Source organism: Vitis vinifera, chromosome 7 (genome assembly GCF_030704535.1).
Source record: "Vitis vinifera cultivar Pinot Noir 40024 chromosome 7, ASM3070453v1".
NCBI classification, from domain to species: Eukaryota; Viridiplantae; Streptophyta; class Magnoliopsida; order Vitales; family Vitaceae; genus Vitis; species Vitis vinifera.
This window is the reverse complement of record NC_081811.1, coordinates 22,559,080-22,579,558: the sequence shown is the minus strand read 5'-3', so window position 1 is coordinate 22,579,558 and position 20,479 is coordinate 22,559,080. Positions and strand designations below refer to the sequence as shown.

The 20,479-nt window shown below is 34.7% G+C and overlaps 2 protein-coding genes across 3 annotated transcripts; both read left to right on the top strand.

Moving 5' to 3' along the window:
• The first annotated feature begins 191 nt into the window (after positions 1-191).
• LOC100852648 (methyl jasmonate esterase 1-like) lies at positions 192-1,457 on the top strand. Its single transcript, XM_003635095.4, has 3 exons — positions 192-658; positions 767-907; positions 1,026-1,457. The coding sequence occupies exons 1-3, from the start codon at positions 296-298 to the stop codon at positions 1,305-1,307; spliced, it is 786 nt and encodes a 261-aa protein (XP_003635143.4). The 5' UTR covers positions 192-295; the 3' UTR covers positions 1,308-1,457.
• Positions 1,446-5,423, top strand: LOC100852692 (methyl jasmonate esterase 1-like). 2 transcript variants are annotated; one of them, XM_059738430.1, is made up of 3 exons: positions 1,446-1,888; positions 1,997-2,137; positions 4,853-5,423. In XM_059738430.1, the coding sequence occupies exons 1-3, from the start codon at positions 1,556-1,558 to the stop codon at positions 5,132-5,134; spliced, it is 756 nt and encodes a 251-aa protein (XP_059594413.1). In that variant the 5' UTR covers positions 1,446-1,555; the 3' UTR covers positions 5,135-5,423. The 2 variants fall into 2 exon arrangements, with proteins under 2 accessions (XP_059594413.1, XP_003635144.2); XM_003635096.4 differs by lacking the exons at positions 1,446-1,888; positions 1,997-2,137 and adding exons at positions 3,672-4,485; positions 4,594-4,734.
• The last annotated feature ends 15,056 nt before the right edge of the window (positions 5,424-20,479 follow it).

The following is a 20,479-nucleotide window of genomic DNA, read 5'->3' as shown; positions in this document are numbered from 1 at the left end:
CATTGACAATCAAAAGGTATCTACAGTAATACAGAGAATCTGAAAGGAAGGACGTCACTGTCTTTGAAAAGGCTGTATACCAAACATTATATATGGCACTTATAAAGTCATAACGCCCATGATAATATATATATATATATGCACGCCTGTGACGAACGACATGATTAGTATTTGGAAACAAAGGCTACGTTTCTGGCCGGCACCGTCATCTCACTGTGCCTTTATTGCCGTTGTGGTCTTTTTCATTTATGGTATAAGATTCGCCCTCGCCCCACGCGATTCAAAGCATCAAGATATGGACAGAGGGAAACACTTCGTTCTAGTTCATGGAGCTGGCCATGGAGCTTGGTGCTGGTACAAGCTTGTCCCACTGCTCAAATCCTTTGGTCACAGCGTCACCGCGCTGGACTTGGGCTCTTCTGGGGTCAACCCCAAGAGCCTAGACGAGCTTGCTTCTGCATACGATTATGTGCAACCGCTGATGGAGTTCGTGGCCTCCCTTCCTCAAGATGAGAAGGTGGTTTTGGTGGGTCATAGCTATGGCGGCCTCCCTATTTCTCTGGCTATGGAGAGCTTCCCTCAGAAGATCCTAGTTGCGGTCTTCGTATCAGCTTATATGCCAAATTATATATCCCCACCTATAACTCAAGCACAAGAAGTGAGCACAATAAATCTTTGATCAAACTCTAATCTGCTATACATACATATCATTGAAATTCTATTTGTTGCACTGATTTTGTGCAAAATATGATTCTGGACAAACCAGTTCCTCATCAATAGAATCAAGCCAGAGTCGTTATTGGATTCCCAGCTTTCGTTTGGTCTAGGACTGGAAAGCCTTCCAACAGCAGTGACGTTTGGTCCAGATTACGTATCAGTGGCACTTTATCAACACTGCCAACCGGAGGTGAGTATTTAATTTAATCGAATTTGCTTGAACTAAATGGATGGAAAATGCTGTTATATAAGTTGTTTGATTCCGACCATTTGGAGCAAAGTGTGAAATGGGATTTGTTGTGTTGCAGGATCTGGAACTGGCCAAAAGTTTGGTAAGGCCTCATGGGTTGTTCCTGGAAGACTTGGCCAAGGAATCTTTACTAAGCAAAGAGAAATTTGGATCCGTAGATCGGGTGTATGTGGTGTTGGAAAAAGATGAAGTAATGAAGGAGGATTTCCAGCGATGGGTGATTGACGACAGCCCACCAAAAGAAGTGAAGTTCATTGCCGGAGCTGACCATATGGTGATGATGTCGAGGCCCAAAGAACTCTGTCTCTGTTTCCAAGAGATAGTTCAGCAGTATAATTGAAATTGCAGGCCTCCTTCAATAAACAACAATAATTGTAAACTGAAATATATAAGAAGAGTACGTTTATATACTGGATCCCTGCAATCCCATAGTAGGTTAAATTTAGTGAATTAATTGTCTCAGAGCTGGGTTTGCTTTTCTCTCGATGAATCTAAATTTTCTCATCAGTAATTAGTTGATGATAATCAGCAGACTCACTGCTCATCATTTGTCAAATTTGCCAACAATAAAAAAGCATGTGAGCAGCTATGGGATTGCAGGTACAAGCTTGGTGCTGGTACAAGCTTGTCCCACTGCTCAAATCCTTTGGTCACCGCGTCACCGCTCTGGACTTGGGCGCTTCCGGGGTTAACCCCAAGCGCCTCGACGAGCTTGCTTCTGTGTACGATAATGTGCAGCCACTGATGGAGTTCGTGGCCTCCCTTCCTCAAGATGAGAAGGTGGTGTTGGTGGGTCATAGCTATGGAGGCCTCGCTATTTCTCTGGCTATGGAGAGCTTCCCTGAGAAGATCCTAGTTGGGGTCTTCGTATCAGCTTATATGCCAAATTATATATCCCCACCTGTAACTCTCGCACAAGAAGTGAGCACAATCAATCTTTGATCAAACCCTAATCTGCTCAACATACACGTCATTGAAATTCTATTTGTTATACTGATTTTGTTTTATATATGATTTTGGACAAACCAGTTCTTCATCAATAGAAGCAAGCCTGAGTCACTACTGGATACCCAGCTTTCGTTTGGCCAAGGACTGGAGAGCCCTCCAACAGCACTGACCTTTGGTCCAGATCACTTATCAGTGGCACTTTATCAAAACTGCCAACCGGAGGTGAGTGTTTAATTTAATCGAATTTGCTTGAACTAAATGGATGGAAAATGATGTCATGTAAGTTGTTTGATTCCAACCATTTGGAACAAAGGTGTGTAATGGGGTTTGTTGTGTTGATAAGGCCTCACGGGTTGTTCCTGGAAGACTACGCCAAGGAACTGACCATATGGTGATGATATCGAGGCCCAAAGAACTGTGTCTCTGTTTCCAGGAGATAGTTCAGCAGTATAATTGAAATTGCAGTCCTCCTTCAATAAACAACAATAATTGTAAACTGAAATATATAAGAAGAGTACAAACATATATACTGGATCCCTGCAATCCCATAGTAGGCTAAATGTATTGAATTAATTGTCTCAGAGCTGGGTTTGCTTTTCTCTTGATGAATCTATATTTTCTCATCAGTAATTAGTTGGTGATAATCAGCAGACTCACTGCTCATCATTTGTCAAATTTGCCAACAATAAAAAAGCATGTGAGCAGCTATGTGGCCACTAATGTTGGTTCCTTTTTTATCTTTGTATGATCCAAAAATTTAGAGTTTCTCACACTCAAGGGAAAACTCTTTGGTGTTAAGAAAACCAGAAAGACTTATGTAAAGGTAAGGAAATTAGGAGGATTCACAATCTTGGCTATTATATAGCCTTACAGAATAATCTAAAACAAGAAATAACAACCCAAGTCTAACAATGGTACGACTAAATCAATCAAACAACCATCCCTTAACAATAGGGACTTATTGACTGAGTGGTAATAAGCCAAAACAACCTAACATCTAAAATAACAAAACTTAACAATTGGGGTACGTACTCATCGCCTTCTTCATTCCTTTAAAAATATTCTAATGCTCCTTTTGTAAAAAGATCATTAATAGGCATCCTATCATCACTATGTTGTTGGTTATATAGGATCGGTTTCAAACCTCACAAGGCAAAATTTGTAAGTCTTCCATGCAACGATCTTTGTTCATATATGGAAATCATATTTAATTGAACATCAAATTGTCATTGTACAAAGCCATTTTGTCGTCATAGTACCAAGCAACTCCAAGGGGTACGTGCACTTTGTCATTTTTGGATAATCATGCTCCATCGTCATACCCACGAAATTTTTATTTTTTATTTTTTTGAAAAAGTTTATAACTTGAAAAGAGCTTAATTCTTATAAAAACTCTATTTTAGTTTATGTAAGGAATTTTTTTTGTCTTATTTAATAAAAATTTTATAATATCATTATTACCCTTAAATTTTGTGATTTTGACTTTAATTTTATCTTTTAAATATGCTAAAAATAGAAAACTATTTTAAAGAAGGGCTTTACTTTTTTCTCTTTCCAAATATTTTTCCCTAATAGTTTCTTTCCTTTAAAATTTTCATTATCCTGCCCTCTCCTTAATCTTTTGTCCCATATGAGTCCTAAATCCATCAATCCAAGGGCCTAAAGACCCCTGCACTAATTCAGTTTGCATCAAGTTGCTTATTCAAATTTTAAATAAAAAGCCTATTTTCCATTAAAGTAAAAATAATTAAATAATTAAACATCACGCAAGACAAGAGTGAGTAAATGAGCATTGACAATCAAAAGATATCTAGGCTGAAACTGAGAATCTGAAACGAAGGATGTCACCACTGTCTTTGAAATGGCAGACATTATGTGGTAGTTTTGTAGTCATAACGCCCATGTATTAGATCTTGCCCGTCCATTTTAACTGGTTGTTCCTATAACCGGTCATCTGGTCTTCTTCTTCTTATTTTTTATTTTTATTTTAAATGGATGGGCAAGATCCAATCTTGCACATCGAACGGCCAAAATAAAATTGGGTGCGCTACAAGGGCGGAACTGGAGAATTTTCCCATAGGAAAACAGAGGCTACGTTTCTGTAAACCAAACCGCATGTTTAGCATATTTGGGAACAAAGGCTACGTTTCTGGGCAACGCCGTGTATAAGATCCGCCCTCACCCCACGCGATTCACAGCATCAAGACATGGACAGAGGGAAACACTTCGTTCTAGTTCATGGCGCTGGCAATGGAGCTTGGTGCTGGTACAAGCTTGTCCCACTGCTCAAATTATTGGGTCACCGCGTCACCGCTCTGGACTTAGGCTCTTCTGGGGTCAACCCCAAGCGCCTGGACGAGCTTGCTTCTGTATACGATTATGTGCAACCACTGATGGAGCTCGTGGCCTCCCTTCCTCAAGATGAGAAGGTGATTTTGGTGGGTCATAGCTATGGAGGCCTCCCTATTTCTCTGGCTATGGAGAGCTTCCCTGAGAAGATCCTAGTTGCGGTCTTCGTATCAGCTTATATGCCAAATTATATATCCCCACCTATAACTCAAGCACAAGAAGTGAGCACAATAAATCTTTGATCAAACTCTAATTTGCTATATATATATATCATTGAAATTCAATTTGTTGCACTGATTTTGTGCAAAATATGATTTTGGACAAACCAGTTCTTCATCAATAGAAGCAAGCCTGAGTCGTTATTGGATTCCCAGCTTTCGTTTGGTCTAGGACTGGAAAGCCTTCCAACTGCAGTGACGTTTGGTCCAGATTACTTATCAGTGGCATTTTATCAACACTGCCAACCTGAGGTGAGAGTTTAATTTAATCGAATTTGCTCCAACTAAATGGATGGAAAATGATGTTATATAAGTTGTTTGATTCCGACCATTTGGAGCAAAGTGTGAAATGGGATTTGTTGTGTTGCAGGATCTGGAACTGGCCAAAAGTTTGGTAAGGCCTCATGGGTTGTTCCTGGAAGACTTGGCCAAGGAATCTTTACTAAGCAAAGAGAAATTTGGATCCGTAGATCGGGTGTATGTGGTGTTGGAAAAAGATGAAGTAATGAAGGAGGACTTCCAGCGATGGGTGATTGACGACAGCCCACCAAAAGAAGTGAAGTTCATTGCCGGAGCTGACCATATGGTGATGATGTCGAGGCCCAAAGAACTTTGTCTCTGTTTCCAGGAGATAGTTCAGCAGTATAATTGAATTTGCAGTTCTTCGATAAACAATTGCAATAAGAAGAGTACTAACCTACTAGATCGTTGCAATATCCTAGTAGTTCAAATATTTTCGTGAATTTTCTCAGAGCTGGGCTTGCTTTCTCATGATGAATCTAAATTGATTTTCTCATCAGTAATTAGTAGATAGTCAGCAGACTCAGTGGTCATCATTGTCCCCTTTGTTAGATATTTTTCTAATGTCCACATGACACGTGTATGGCTTTTATGGCTTTAGTATTTTATTAAAATGGAGTTATCTAATCTAATCTCTAAAATATTGGTTATACAATTATAGAAGTAGTTTCCTATTTTTTACTCATTACTTTGATGGGAAGTAGAGTGACAGCTACTAAACCGTTGGCAGTTACTAAAAGGAAATAGGTCATCTCTCTACCCCTTTAAGTAGCATTGTACGGTTTTCATCATTTTTTTTTTAATGTGGAATGTAATTTTTCATTTAAGAGAAAGGGCTAAGAGAGAGAAACCTATCTTCTAGAGAATTCTACATTTTCAGATCAAGAATTGATTGAAGAAATTGCCATGGATTCCAGTATGTTATTTATGTTTGTGAAAATCATGATAGTCAAGATCTTGGAATTTGTAAAGCATTAAGTTTACGTTTAAAGTTTCTTTAGCATGTGGTATCAGAGCACTTGTTAAGACTTTCATGATTTTCCATTATGATCTATTTGCTGGAATCAATTATTTGGGGAAGATTTCATTTAGATTTGCTCGGTTATATTTGATATGATTTAGTTTTGATTTCATTTTTTTCCACTACGACTATTAAAGTTTTTCACAAAAATAAATTAAATCTTTTTTTATTTACATTATTTATTACTTATTATTCGGTGACTAACTAATTCCTAGATGAGTGGGATTCTATTTTGCTGGGTGATTCGTATACGATAATACGACGGTTTGACCATTTCCATGAGAATTTCTAGTAATGCCGTTGGCTTTTATTGAACAAATAACATATTTTCGTGCATTTTCTTTTCCGCGTGATGCTGTATGCCTATCTTTTAGTAAATTGTTTTGCGAAGTGATTATTTTAACTCAAAATCCTGTTTTATGAAATAGTTTGGTGATCACCAAAGTGAACCAACTAGAAAGTCATAGGTTTTAAGTTGTATTTTGGATCTTAATACTCATATCCCAAGTATTAAGAAAATGGCTTTGCAAATTTTTGAATAGGTATTTATATGTATCTTTGATCATGAGAATATTTTGGCTTGGCCCAAAGGTGCACCACTTTTCTTGTGATTAATATACTGAGGTAAAATAATTAATGTGTACCCTTAATTGAGAGTTGGAATCGGATACCTAAAGGTAACGGACCTATCGGATTATGGATACATTATTAATTATTTTTTATAGGTGAAAGGGAATCACCATAATAGTCAAAAGTTTAATTTGTATGCTGTAATTTTCATCCAAAGATGTGTTACAGTAGTATTATTTATTATTTATTATTTAACTCAAAGCATTAATGTGTGAGCATATATTTAATTGTAGTTTCAGTTCCTGTTTCGCTTCATTCGCACGCTTCATATGTTCCGATCCTTAATGGAACAAATTTCTTAGACTGGTCTGAGCAAGTCCAGTTTCACTTAGGTGTACTGGATCTTGATTTGGCACTTCGGATTGAGAAACCGCCTGCTATCATTGAGGAAAGTAGCGCGGAAGAAAAAACTTTAAGTCATTCTTGGGAAAGATCGAACAGATTGAGCATTATGTTTATGCGAATGAGTATAGCGAACAACATTAAGTTAACACTTCCTGAACGTGACACTGTTAAGGAATTTTTTAAGACTGTGGAAGAACGTTTTCGTTCAATTGACAAGTCTCTTGTTGGGACATTAATGGATGAACTCACTACCATGAAGTTTGATGGTACTCGTGGGATGCATGAGCACATCCTTGAGATGTCAAATTTAGCTGCTAAACTGAAAGCTCTTGGGATGAATGTGGATGAGTCTTTTCTTGTTCAATTTATTTTGAACTTCTTGCCTCTTCAGTATGGGCTATTTCAAATTCATTACAACACTATTAAGAACAAGTGGAATGTAAATGAATTGGCCAGTATGCTTGTTCAAGAAGAGACAAGACTTAAGCAACAAGGACATCATTTAATTCACCTTATAAGTAAAGGAGCTAGTAAGAAATGGAAGAAACCTAAGAAGGGTAAAATGGTAGAACCACCTAAGATCAATAAGGCCTCCTTAAGGAATAAAGACTCATGAAAGGAGACAAAACAGTATCAAGTGCTGTTTCTATAAGAAGTTTGGGCATGTTCAGAGAGATTGCCCCAAACGTAAGGCATGGTTTGAGAAGAAAGGTAAGCCTTGGGTTGACATATGTTCCGAATCAAATCTTACTGAAGTTTCTTCTAATACTTGGTGGATTGACTCAGGTTCCACTGTTCATGTTTCTAATTCGATGCAGGGCTTTCTTACAATCCAAACTTTAAACCAAAATGAAAGTTCCATAGTTGTGGGAAATGAAGTCAAAGTTCTAGTGGTTGCTACTAGGACATTTCGTTTATTTCTAGACACTGATTGTTATCTAGATTTGTTTCAGACTCTTTATGTTCCTTCTATTTCTCGTAATTTGGTTTCTATGTCTAAACTCGACCTTGAAGGTTATTCATTTTCATTTCATAATAGGCAATTCAGTTTGTTTAAAAATTCTTCTTTTGTTGGTTCCAGTAGTTATGTGATGGTTTGTATAAATTGAATCTTAATAGTCGTTTTACTGAAAGCCTTCTAACCCTGCATCATAATGTTGGAACTAAACATAACCTGATCAATGAAAGTTCTTCTTACTTGTGGCATAGACGTTAGGATCATATATCCAAAGAAAGAATGAAGAGATTAGTGAAAGATGGGATTTTGCCTAATCTAGATTTTACTGATCTCGATGTGTGTGTGGATTTTATTAAGGGAAAACAAACCAAACATACAAAGAAGGGTGCTACAAGAAGTGGATAACTTCTTGAAATCGTCCATACAGACATTTGTGGGCTGTTTGGCTCTCCACCTTTTGGTAAAGAAAAATTTCTTATCACTTTCATTGATGATTTTTCACGTTATTGTTATATTTATTTATTGCATGAAAAATCTTAAGAAGTGGATGCCTTAGAGGTGTACATTATTGAGGTTGAAAGACAATTAAATAAAATGGTGAAAATTATCAAATCAGATAGATGTGGTGAATATTATGGTAGATATGATGGATTGGGTCAACGCCCTAGCCTATTTGCTAAACTACTAGAAAAGCATGGTATATGTGCACAATACACTATGCCAGGTATGCCTCAACAGAATGGAGTGGCTGAAAGGCGTAATCGTACATCGATGGATATGGTTAGGAATATGTTAAGTAATTCCTCTTTACCCATTTCATTATGGATGGAAGCCCTTAAGACCTCTATTTATTTATTGAATAAGGTTCCTACTAAAACAGTTCCAAAGACTCCTTTTGAAATATGGATAGGAAGGAAACCAAGTTTAAGGCACTTACACATTTGAGGTTGCCCAGTGGAGGCTAGGATTTATAATCCACATGAAAAGAAATTGGATTTCAAAACCACTAGTGGTTACTTTATTGGCTATCCAATGAAATCCAAAGGGTATAGGTTTTATTGTCCTAATCATAGTACGAAAATTGTTGAAACGGGTAATGCTAGATTCATTGAGAATGGTGAAATCAGTGGGAGTGATCAATTACAAAAAACAAATATTCAAGAAGTTAGGGTGCAAGTCCCACTACCCATAACTTCTAAAGAAATTGTTGTTCCTACAATTGTAGAATCTTTTGACAATGTTGAACAACAAATTAATGATCAATCACTTTCCAATGAGATTATCACTAATGAACCAATTATGGAAGAACCACAACAATCAACATTAAGAAGGTCTCAAAGAAAATGTAAACCTGCTGTAGACCCTCAATTTTGTCCTCCTAGCACATGTCTTATTAGATACTTATTCGATACTTTACAGTAGCTCCTTGGTGGCCCATATCTACTCACATTACTTACCTTTCTTGAACCACCTCAGAGACTCTGATTGAGGGATTGCCTAACCCCTTATTATGACCTCGGCAACCCTAATTTAGACTTAGACACTTTCCTAAACGCCTTAGGCCCACTTAGATACTTCATTGGGCTTAGTTCACTTAGGTCCACTTTAGCACTTTTAAACCCACTTTTTATATGACTTGCATGATTACATGACCTACATGATTTGTGTGGCTTATATGGATTTCTTTATTATTTTTATTTTATTTTATTTTATTTTATCTTATTACAAGTTTTTTAAATCATATTTCTTGGCTTTTGGGCATGAGGAAACGGGCCGCCATCTATTTGGAAGGAGAGTCAACAAAATTTTGAAAAAAAAATAATTTTTGTTTTTTAGAAGGATAGCACATATATTATTTCTATGGGGGAATGGGTTATAAAAGGGAAGAAAATATGAAAGGAAATTAGATTTCAAAAAAGAAGAAATGAGGGGATTTTCCTCCAGCGGATTTGGAGGGTCTCTTTTGGGAAGGCTGGTATATATATGTGAGAGAAGAAAGGGAAAAAAGAGGTTTCTTAGATTGTCAAGGGCAGAAAAGCGCATGAGGGTGAAAGAAGAGCGATTGCAACCGACTTTGTCCAGGTATGCTTTTGGTCACTCTGGATGTCTTGACTCATATTTGATTTCTCCATTTTGGTCATTTAGAAGTATTCAATGTCTTGTTGTTTGGTGTGGACGAAAAGAGCCACAAGTTGTTCTGCTGGGATTGGTCATTCACTACTCCACCTTGATTCGATTTTGATTATTTTGTATGTCATTGATGTCTTTGAAAATATATAACTCCATGCTTGAATGTTATCACGCTCGGCTTTTCGTTTAAATCCTATTCTGCATAGTTCCCTCCACTCTTAACCCATGGATTAATACTTGAAGTGGGGTTATTTATGCTTATTGATTCAACATCTTCTACTCTTTCCTTCTCCGGATATCTCACGTCTGGAATTTTGTCCGCCAACGTTCCACTTTCTCCGGATATCTCATATCCGGAATTTTATCCGGCCAACGTTCCACCTTCTCCGGATATCTCACATCCGGAATTCTGTCCGGCCAAGGTTCCGTCTTCTCCGGATATCTCACATCTGGAATTTGTCCCGGCCAACATTCCACTTTCTCCGGATATCTCACATCCGAAATTCTGTCCGCTGACGTTCCACTTTCTCCGGATATTTCACATCCGGAAATTTTGTTCGCCGACGTTCCACCTTCTCCGGATATCTCACATCCGAAATTCTGTCCGCCGACGTTCCACCTTCTCCGAATATCTCACATCCGGAATTCTATCCGCCAATGTTCCACTTTCTCTGGATATCTCACATCCGGAAATTCTATCCGCCGACGTTCCACCTTCTTCAAATATCTCACATCCGGAAATTCTGTCCGCCGACGTTCCACCTTCTCCGGATATCTCATATCCGGAATTCTGTCCGTCGACGTTCCACCTTCTCCGGATATCTCACATCCGGAATCCTGTCCGGCCAAAGTTCCACCTTCTCCGGATATCTCACATCCGGAATTCTGTCCGCCGACGTTCTACCTTCTCCGGATATTTCACATCTGGCGCCTGACGCCGGATGGGAGAGAAGGGCGATTCAACTTCCCTGGTCAGACATGTTTAGATCCTCTGATAGCGCTTACCCAAAGAGCATCCGCAGCCGACAATTCAAATTCCCCGGACAGCTTGGCTCATCAGACACTCGCGATTCGCCAGATCCATTTCCGCCTGCAATCTTCTACTCCTCCTAATGCTTCATTTTCTTCTTTGCGTGATCTTATACATCTTAAATATGGATTTCAAAACCTTTTTTCCATTAAATAACTCTTCTTTTCTTCAAATTCCATCCTTGAGGATTTCTAGGCATAAAATTTAGATTTCAATAATCATTTGCTGCCATTTTCCCTTCCAGCATGCGTTTTCATCACTTTCAAGTAATTTTCATGGTTTTCTCGATTTTTTTTAACAAGCATGAACAAAATTCATGGTTCCAAATAATGGAATTCACTGAATCGATTCATGCAAAAGCAATTAGGGCTTTGGTGGGGACCCGACATTCATGATATTCTCATCAATATTGTTTGCTTGATATTTGATTGATTGTGATTCCTCTTTGTGGCATTGAGATTATTTCGCACTTGTTACTAAACAAACTTGTTTCCCATAGAGGAGTATTAGCTTGCTATCCGGGTACGCTCTTCCTGCCCTCAAACTCTAAAATTCTATGAATGTGTATGTTATCATGAGCCATATCCATGTTTGATGTCATAATTGATTGCCTTGATGCTTGTTTGATTATCTTTGATAAAAATGTATATTATGCGTCATATTTTCAAACTAATCTTTGATGTCTTGTGATAACGCTTAAGAAGCAGTCCAGGTACGTACCCTAAATCTTCTTCATGACTGTGATTGGTTTTCCTATTAAGCCATGCTATTTTTTTTTTCTTTTCGAAATCACCTAGCCTACTTAGGTACCTATAATTAACTGATTAATGACCACATTTCCCTTAACTTTTTCAATAGAGACCTTTTTAGGGCTTAGAGGGGTGCTACCTCCTAGAGGTACCTTCCCAATAAGTAACTTGATCCCCGAACTTAGACTCAGGTTTCCCAAAGACATGTTTTTTTTTCCAAAACTATGGAGTCACTTTATAGGGTTTTTCTTTCTTGTTTTATTTTCCCTTCAAAATAAAAATAAAATAGGTGGCGACTCCAATTTTTCTAAAATTAATTTTTCACAAATAAAAAGTGAGTCTCGTCGATCGAGTGGGGGCGCACGTGAAAAATGTGAGTCCACACTTGCTATTTCTGATTATTATGTGGTTTATTTACAAGAACCTGATTATGATATTGGGACAAGTAAAGACCCGATTTCATTTTCACAAGCCATTGTCTATAGTGATTATGATAAATGGATTGATGTCATGAATGATGAGTTGAAATCAGTGGATCAAAACAAAGTCTGGGGACTTGTTGAATTGCCTGAAAAATATAAAGCAGCTGGTTGTAAATGGGTATTTAAGACCAAATGTGACTCAAAAGGCAATATCGAACGACATAAAACCAGACTTGTGGCCAAAGGTTTCACTCAGAAATGGGGTATTGATTATAAGGAGACCTTCTCTCATGTATCCAAGAAAGACTCACTTAGAATCATTATGGCTTTAGTTGCTCATTTTGATTTAGAGCTACACCAAATGGATGTGAAAACTGTTTTTCTTAATGGGAGTTAAGAAGAAAAAGTTTATATGGATCAACATGAAGGTTTCTCCATAAAAAGAAAGGAACAGATGATTTGAAAATTAAATAAGTCAATATATGGACTTAAACAAGCTTCTAGACAATGGTATCTTAAATTCAATGATACTATTACTTCCTTTGGATTTAAGGAAAACATTGTTGATCGGTGTATATACCTAAAGGTTAGTGGGAGCAAGTTTATATTTCTAATTTTATATGTTGATGATATATTGCTTGTTAGTAGTGATCTTGTTTTATTGCACACAACCAAGAAATTCCTCTCTGAGAATTTTGAAATGAAAGATATGGGTGAGGCAACTTACGTGATTGGAATAGAAATATTTCGTGATTGCTCACGTTGTTTATTGGGGTTATCTCAAAACCGATATATTGAAACAAATCTTAGAGAGATTTGGTATGGAGAACTATTCAGCTAGTGTAGCCCTAATTTAGAAAGGGGATAAATTTAGTCTCATGCAATGTCCACAAAATGAATGGGAACGTAAATAGATGGAAAAAAATTCCTTATGCTTCTGTTGTAGGAAGTTTGATGTATGCACAAACTTGCACCAGGCCAGACATCAGTTTTGTAGTTGGTTTGTTGGGCAGATACCAAAGTAATCCTGGAATGGATCATTAGAAAGCTGTGAAGAAAGTGATGAGGTACTTGAGGGGAACAAAAGATTATATGCTTACTTTTAAGAGGTCTTATAATTTGGAGGTGATTGGCTACACTGATTCAGACTTTTCTAGATGTGTTGATAGTAGAAAATCAACTTTTGGTTATGTATATCTGTTGGCTGGGGCAGCAATTTCATGGAAAAATGTTAAACAAACTATTATTGTTGCATCCACAATGGAAACTGAATTTGTGGCATGCTTTGAGGCCAAGATTCATGGTTTATGGCTATGAAATTTTATCTCAAGGCTTGCTATTGTCGACACTATTGAGAATCTGTTGAGGATTTATTGTGATAATTCTACAGTCATATTTTTCTCCAAGAACAACAAATACTCTAATGGTGCTAAACACATGGAGTTAAAGTATTTTGTCGTTAAGGAGGAAGTTTAGAAACAACAGGTGTCTATTGAACATATTAATATTGAGCTCATGGTTGCAGATCCACTAACTAAAGGGTTATCACTAAAGACATTTAAAGAACATGTTAAAAATATGGGTCTTGATTGTAACCCTTGATGCCTATTATGTTTGGATTGCAAATGTTTGTTTATGTAATTAGACATTTTGTCATGTTTCTGATTTTTCCTGTTTTCCATTTTGTACGTACATCTATGAGATTGGATAAATGATAACAGGAAGTCTTTTACAAAGGCAATTTTTGTTGGACCAATTTTGGATACTTCTCATTTATGAACCATGGTTGATTGGATTGCTAGTGTTGTAGTACATGGAAGAGACTATGTCGCCTTATTGATGTACAACCGCCATGACTCATACTAGTGATTCATTTGACCATAGTATTTATGATGACCAATTTGAGTTAGAAATGAATTAGTGTTTTATGCGCATAATGTTGACTTCATTGGGGCTAAAATAAAGTTAGTCATATGGGACAAGTGGGAAAATGTTAGATATTTTTCTAATGTCCCACATGACACGTGTATGGCTTTAGTATTTTATTAAAATGGAGCTATCTAATCTAATCTCTAAAATATTGGTTATACAATTAGAGAAGTAGTTTCCTATTTTTTACTCATTACTTTGATGGGAAGTGGAGTGGCGATTACTAAACCGTTGGCAGTTACCAAAAGGAAATAGGTCATCTCTCCACCCATTTAAGTAGCATTGTATGGTTTCCATAATTTTTTTTAATGTGGAATGTAATTTTTCATTTAAGAGAAATGGCTAAGAGAGAGAAACCTATCTTCTGGAGAATTCTACATTTTCAGATCAAGAATTGATTGAAGAAATTGTTATGGATTCCGGTATGTTATTTATGTTTGTGAAAATCATGATAGTCAAGATCTTGGAATTTGTAAAACATTAAGTTTACATTTAAATTTTCTTTAACACCCTTTGCCAAAAACAAAGCATGTGAACCGTTGTATTCTTTTTATCTACGTCTGTTCCTTGCTTGGACAGATTCTTAACCCTTAAAAGCATTTTTCAAACTCAAACGCAAGAGAAGACTTTAGATGGCTCTCTTACTTTCCACATGATTTATTTACATTTTAGAAGGCTTGTAATTTTCTTCTAATGTGAACCATCTCCTTATTTAATTTCGATAATTATTTACCTTTAATACAAACATTTCCAAATAAGATTCCTAATTTAAAATTTAACCACATTAATTACGTACAATTAACTATTTCTTCTAAATATAGGTTGTGATTTGTGTATGAATTTCATAATTACTTCCTTAATTTTTCCTTCATGCAAGAATATAAATCATGGTCAAGGTTTTGCAAAATTTTTCTTTTAAAGGATATAACTTGGTAGACAATAAATTTATTGGCATTAAAATTCATTTTACACTAAAAGTTTGTGACTATACCTTATATTTCTTATAGTGAAGTCACAATGGAAAACACATCATACCTGTGTTATTATGATTTCCATCATATTAATTAAACTTCCACAGTCACTATAATTTTTATATGAAATAACATTATGATTAAGATATTTTTATAATTTTGATGAGCACTTTGGAGTATTACTCATTTGCCTTCTTCATTCTACTAAAATTTTCTAAGAAAAATTACCCAATAGGGTAGGCTTGATGGAATAATTACTAAGAAGGTTCACTTATCTCAAAGATTTTTAGAGGACAATTTTATCCTTGAATATTGTTAGCCCAAGGGTTCTCCTAATCAGGTTTTGATGATAACAAGTCATGGTTAAGTGACTAATTGGTTTGAATGGTAAAGAATCTCAGGTATAAATTCAGAAATTCATCAAATGACCAAATGGATACAAGATCGAGACTTTCGGAAGACTTTTAATCATAGGAAACAAATGTAAGATGAATGCATGGGTGTACTTAGGGTTTTCATATCTTTTCATGCATCTTTGAAAACTCGATTTATTCTTTAAAATTATGATTTCATTAAAACCCGAGTTTTATCAAATGTACCTTAGGCAAAACGTTTCAAAATTGGCATATTAATTTACCTAAAGACCTTGCCTAAGTGTTAGAAAAGAAAAGAAGTGAAAAAGATAGGTTTTCGGGGCCAAAAGGCTGAACCGGTCGAGGCTCTGGCCAACCGGCTCAACTGGTTAGGGAACCGGTCAACCGGTTGCCCTTTTCTGGTCGAGGTCCGATCGAGGAGTGTCAAAAACACTCTCTCTCATCCAGTAACCTTCCCTTCCCGGTTGGGGTTCCCTCATTCCCGGTCGACCTCCGATTAAGGTCCGGTCGAGGCAACAATAACCTACCAAAGCATTAAATGCTCCAGCGACTAGTGAACCAGTCGACCCCCAACTCGACCGATTGAGGCTGCCTTTTGCTTTTCTTGGCTCTCGAGCTTAGAAACCTATAAATTGAGAGCTCCACTTCATTTATGATATAAAGAACACTTGCAATCAATTGTCTACCTACTTGTTCTTGCCTTAAAAGCTCTCATTTCCTTCTTAGTGCATTAAACCCTCACTTGCATATCTTTTAGTGCACCTTTGTGAGTCATCCTAGCTTTGTTTTGTATTTGAGCTATCATTAAGCTAGGTTGAAGGATTCATTATTGTAAAAACTGAGTGTTAAAGCCTTCAAGAGGTTTGAATCTTGAAGAGATTGTGTAAGAGCCCATTGAGCCGGAATCCAAGTGTAAGAAGATTGGAAGCTTGGTTGAAGTTTCAAGTTAGTGAAACCCTCACTCGGTTAGAAGATTGAGGAGAGTGGACGTAGGTAAAGAAGTGTCGAACCACTATAAAATCCGAGTTTGAATTCTCTAACTCTATCTCTTTATTTTTTATTATATTGTGCTTGAATTTGTTGTGTTGAAAAAGTTTTTGAAAAACTCAATTCACCTCCCTCTTGTGTGTTTTTCTCATTTAAGCATAACCTTTATTTTTTCAAATATGTTTTCTATATTATTTATAAATAATTTTGAGATTGTCAATGATGTGGGGTGGGGCTCATACATGATGATAAGTATAGACAATCAATAGTACATTTCTTAGGCCTAAAAATATTGTTGTTTACTTTTGAACATTCAAGTGACTGTTTTAAAATTTGTTATTTTTTCTTCTTTTTTTTTTCAAAAAAAATTGAGATTTTTTAAAGAACCTTGTAAAAAAAAAAAAAAAATCAATATCTCATAAATAAAAACCATATCCTAAGGTTATTATATCGTTTTATATATGGAACATATAATTAAAAACTTTGTTACCATAATAAAATGAATAATTATTTTTTACAAGCACTCATCAATTGAATAATATATAAATATTCAATTGACTAACACACAACTATTAAATGAAATAACTCACAATTATTCATTGGGTAATATGGCACGTGAAAAAATTAAACAAAAATAAATGAAATTATGTTGTAATATATTGTAAAAATAGTGTATTTATATTGCAAGTATAATGCATTTATGTCGTACCTATATTTCACTACAAAAGTAATAATTCTAAAAATGCTTATTCATACCCTATTTGTATTAATACATTGTATCAATATATTAACAACACTCATCTAGTGCATTGAAATTACTTAATAATTTTTGTATACAAAAAATTAAAAAAAAAAAAAAAAACTACGAGTCTCGTGAATTCAAATTAGTATTTTATTTGATTTCAGAAATTATTTATGATATAAGTATGTTGTGAAATATGGTATGATCATACAAAATTATCATTTTTATAAAAAAAAAATCAAAATTTTCCTAATTAGGTTTTATTATAATATAAGTGTATTTATATTGTAATTATAACATATTTTTTTGTGTACCTATATTTTATAATAAAAGTAATAATCTTGAAGATCACTTTTTATACCTCATTAATATTCAACATATCAAATGTATTAACATCATCCACTTGATGCATTGAAAATATATATATATATATATATATATATATATATATATATATATATATATATGAAAATTAAGAAGAAGAAAAAACACTACGCAAAGGAAAAAAAATCATAAATTTTTTTTTAAATTATTTTATTATAAAAAATAAAAAATGATTAAACATTCTGTAGACCCCTTTTTGGGCTACTTGGGAACTGCCTGATTTTCATTTTTGGAGTAAGGGCCGATTTTCGAAATAGCAAGCCGCATGGGACGCATGGCAAAGGACCACCAACTTCCCATGCTGGTGGTTGACACGGGACCTTTTTCCAAACAAAAAAATAGAGAGCAGGTGAAGCTGGATGACGGGGGGTCTTCACTTTTTTGGAGAGAGAGAGCTGAGGGACAAGAGAGAGCACCGGGAGGAGAGTTGGAGAAAAAAAAAAAAAAAAAAAAACTACATAGAGGTGGTCTTGAAGCTTTTCCAGGTATGGTTGCCATGAATCCTATTTCTTTTCATTAACATTTAGTTCCGTCTCATTTTTTTTAGGTATTTTTTCGGTTTTCATTTGTTGTTTGGATGTGATTATAAGAGATTATATGTTATCTTACTGATCTTAGATTGATTGTAAACTTTAAACTAGTTTGTTCTCTTATTGCTTTCGCTTTAAATCTGATGTTGAATTCGAATATGGACTTACACTTGATGCTCGGTGCTTAGAAGTTTTTTTTTTAGTGGGACAGAAGACTTAGTGGGAGAAAGTTGAGTCTTTGATCATTTTGAAGGGGCGAATTTTTTATGGGTTTGTGCAGAGTCTTAGTGAGAGAAAGACGTGAGGTGAAACTTTAGTGAGAGAAAGTTATCTTTTTTTTAAGAATCAAAAACCAGAAATCGTTGAAGAGGAAAAAAAAATTGAAAATTGTTGATCAAAGATATAAACAGCAAGAATGAACGGAAGCAACTTGCACGAGGAAATGAAGACCGGTGCTACCCATTTTTCTCAAAGATCATAACGCGAGCTGGTGATATGCAGCATTTGTTGTATTGCAGTTCACTTATTTTGAGGATGAAAGCATAGGCTATAATAATAAATAAATAAAAATGCTCTGCTAGTTGCTAACCGATTAAAGAAAGAAAATAATGGGCTTGATAGCTTCCACCCATTTCACCATCAAACCAACTTTTTATTTATTTATTCATTCTTTCTCTCTCCCACTATTTTCTCCACTCTTCCTATCCACTTTCATTCACGTTAATTCTTCATTTTATTATTATTATTATCATTATTTTGTTATATCAAAGTTTAATTTTCCAAAACAAATTTTCATCTCCAAATAACTTTCAAAATTTAATTTTTCGAAATTCCATTCTCAATTTTTTTATTAAAGATTCCAATTTCCAAACTAAAATTTTAAAATTCCCATTTTCTAATAATTTTTCAAAATTCCAATCTTTACCTTTATTCATTTAATCATTATTATTTTATTTTATTTATGTATTTATTTTTAAAATTCCATTTTTAAATACTTCTTCAAAAATTTTGATTTCCAAATTTAATTCCAAATTTTTGAAATTCCAATTTTCACATTTATTTTTAATTATCATTATCATTATTATTATTATTATTATTTTATTTATTTAAAAAAAAATTCAATTTTCAAATAATTTTCGAGTCTCCAATTTTCAAATAATTTCAAAAAACAAATTTTTTCTCAAATAGTTTTAATTCTACTTTGGTTTTCAAATGATATTCTATTTCTCTTGATTTTACATAAGCAAGAATGAATTTTCATAATTCCAAAACAATGGAATTTATGGGATTAATTCATGCAAGATAAACCGGGCTTTGGTGGGGGCCCAACATGAAATAAAATTTTCTTTAAAATAAGAATGAATTTTGAATGAAGTGTCATACGTGCTATTGGTAATTCCTCATCTTGTTTGGTGATATGAGTGACATATTTCATGTTCATTACTATGCGTTAACCCTATTTGTTGATAGCACATTTGTGGCTTGTCGTCCAGGTACGCATCCACTCCCTTTCTGGTCTTTCTATATGCATGTTTAGATTATCACATGTGTATGATCACTCGAGTATTCATTGTTTTCCTTATTAGATGTCATGATTGCTTCATTTTATTAGTAGAGACCCATTTCTAGGGACTTAGAGGGGTGCTACGGTTTTTACCGTACCTTCCCGATAAGTAACCTAACCCCCGAACCCGTTCCGTTTTTTCACAGACCACCTTTTCCAAATAAGGAGTCATACTTAGGGTTTTCTTTCTTATTTTGTTTACCCTTTAAAAATAAAACAAAAATAAGTGGCGACTCCAAGTCTTTTCAAAAAATCAAATTTTCACAAAATGAATAAAAAGCGAGTTTCACCATCGAATGGAAACCGCATGAGCCGAAATGCGGGTTCCACACATTCTCTATCATTTTCTTATTCTTTTTAGATAATCTCAATGAAAAATTAAACATTTTATCTCCCTTGAATTTAATACAAAAACATAATTTATCAATTTAAAATTAATATATATATATATATATATATATATATATATATATATATATATATATATATATATATATATATATATATATATTTGAAAAATCATCATTTTTATTATATAATTATAAAACTTATTTTTTTCTTAATAAAATTAAAAATTAGAATAAAAATAAAAAATATAAAGAAAACAATAAATGATATTTTGAAAATATTTTTTAGAAATATTTTTGTTTTAAATAGTAAATTTAAATAACAAATTATACTATCATTATATATAATAATTGTAAAGGTTAAACCCAAAATTTTGATTTAAAATTTAAATATCAATAATTACAATAAATGTGAGGCCCATACACCATAAATGTCTTGACAAATTAAGTGAAGTGCTTTAAATGCTTTGAATTTTAAAAGTTTTAGTTGAAAAACAATTTTGGTATTTAAGACTATTAAAATTCTTCCCAAAAATTATTAGAAGAGACCACCATTTCCAGTAATTATTCCAACTCAGCCTATC

Bases quoted from the DNA above. Each gene is read 5' to 3' on its own strand.
- LOC100852648 (XM_003635095.4), top strand. From the start codon at position 296: ATGGACAGAGGGAAACACTTCGTTCTAGTTCATGGAGCTGGCCATGGA. The intron at 659-766 runs GTGAGCACAATA...TGGACAAACCAG, and splicing joins CTATAACTCAAGCACAAGAA to TTCCTCATCAATAGAATCAA. The intron at 908-1,025 runs GTGAGTATTTAA...GTTGTGTTGCAG, and splicing joins ATCAACACTGCCAACCGGAG to GATCTGGAACTGGCCAAAAG.
- LOC100852692 (XM_003635096.4), top strand. From the start codon at position 4,123: ATGGACAGAGGGAAACACTTCGTTCTAGTTCATGGCGCTGGCAATGGA. The intron at 4,486-4,593 runs GTGAGCACAATA...TGGACAAACCAG, and splicing joins CTATAACTCAAGCACAAGAA to TTCTTCATCAATAGAAGCAA. The intron at 4,735-4,852 runs GTGAGAGTTTAA...GTTGTGTTGCAG, and splicing joins ATCAACACTGCCAACCTGAG to GATCTGGAACTGGCCAAAAG.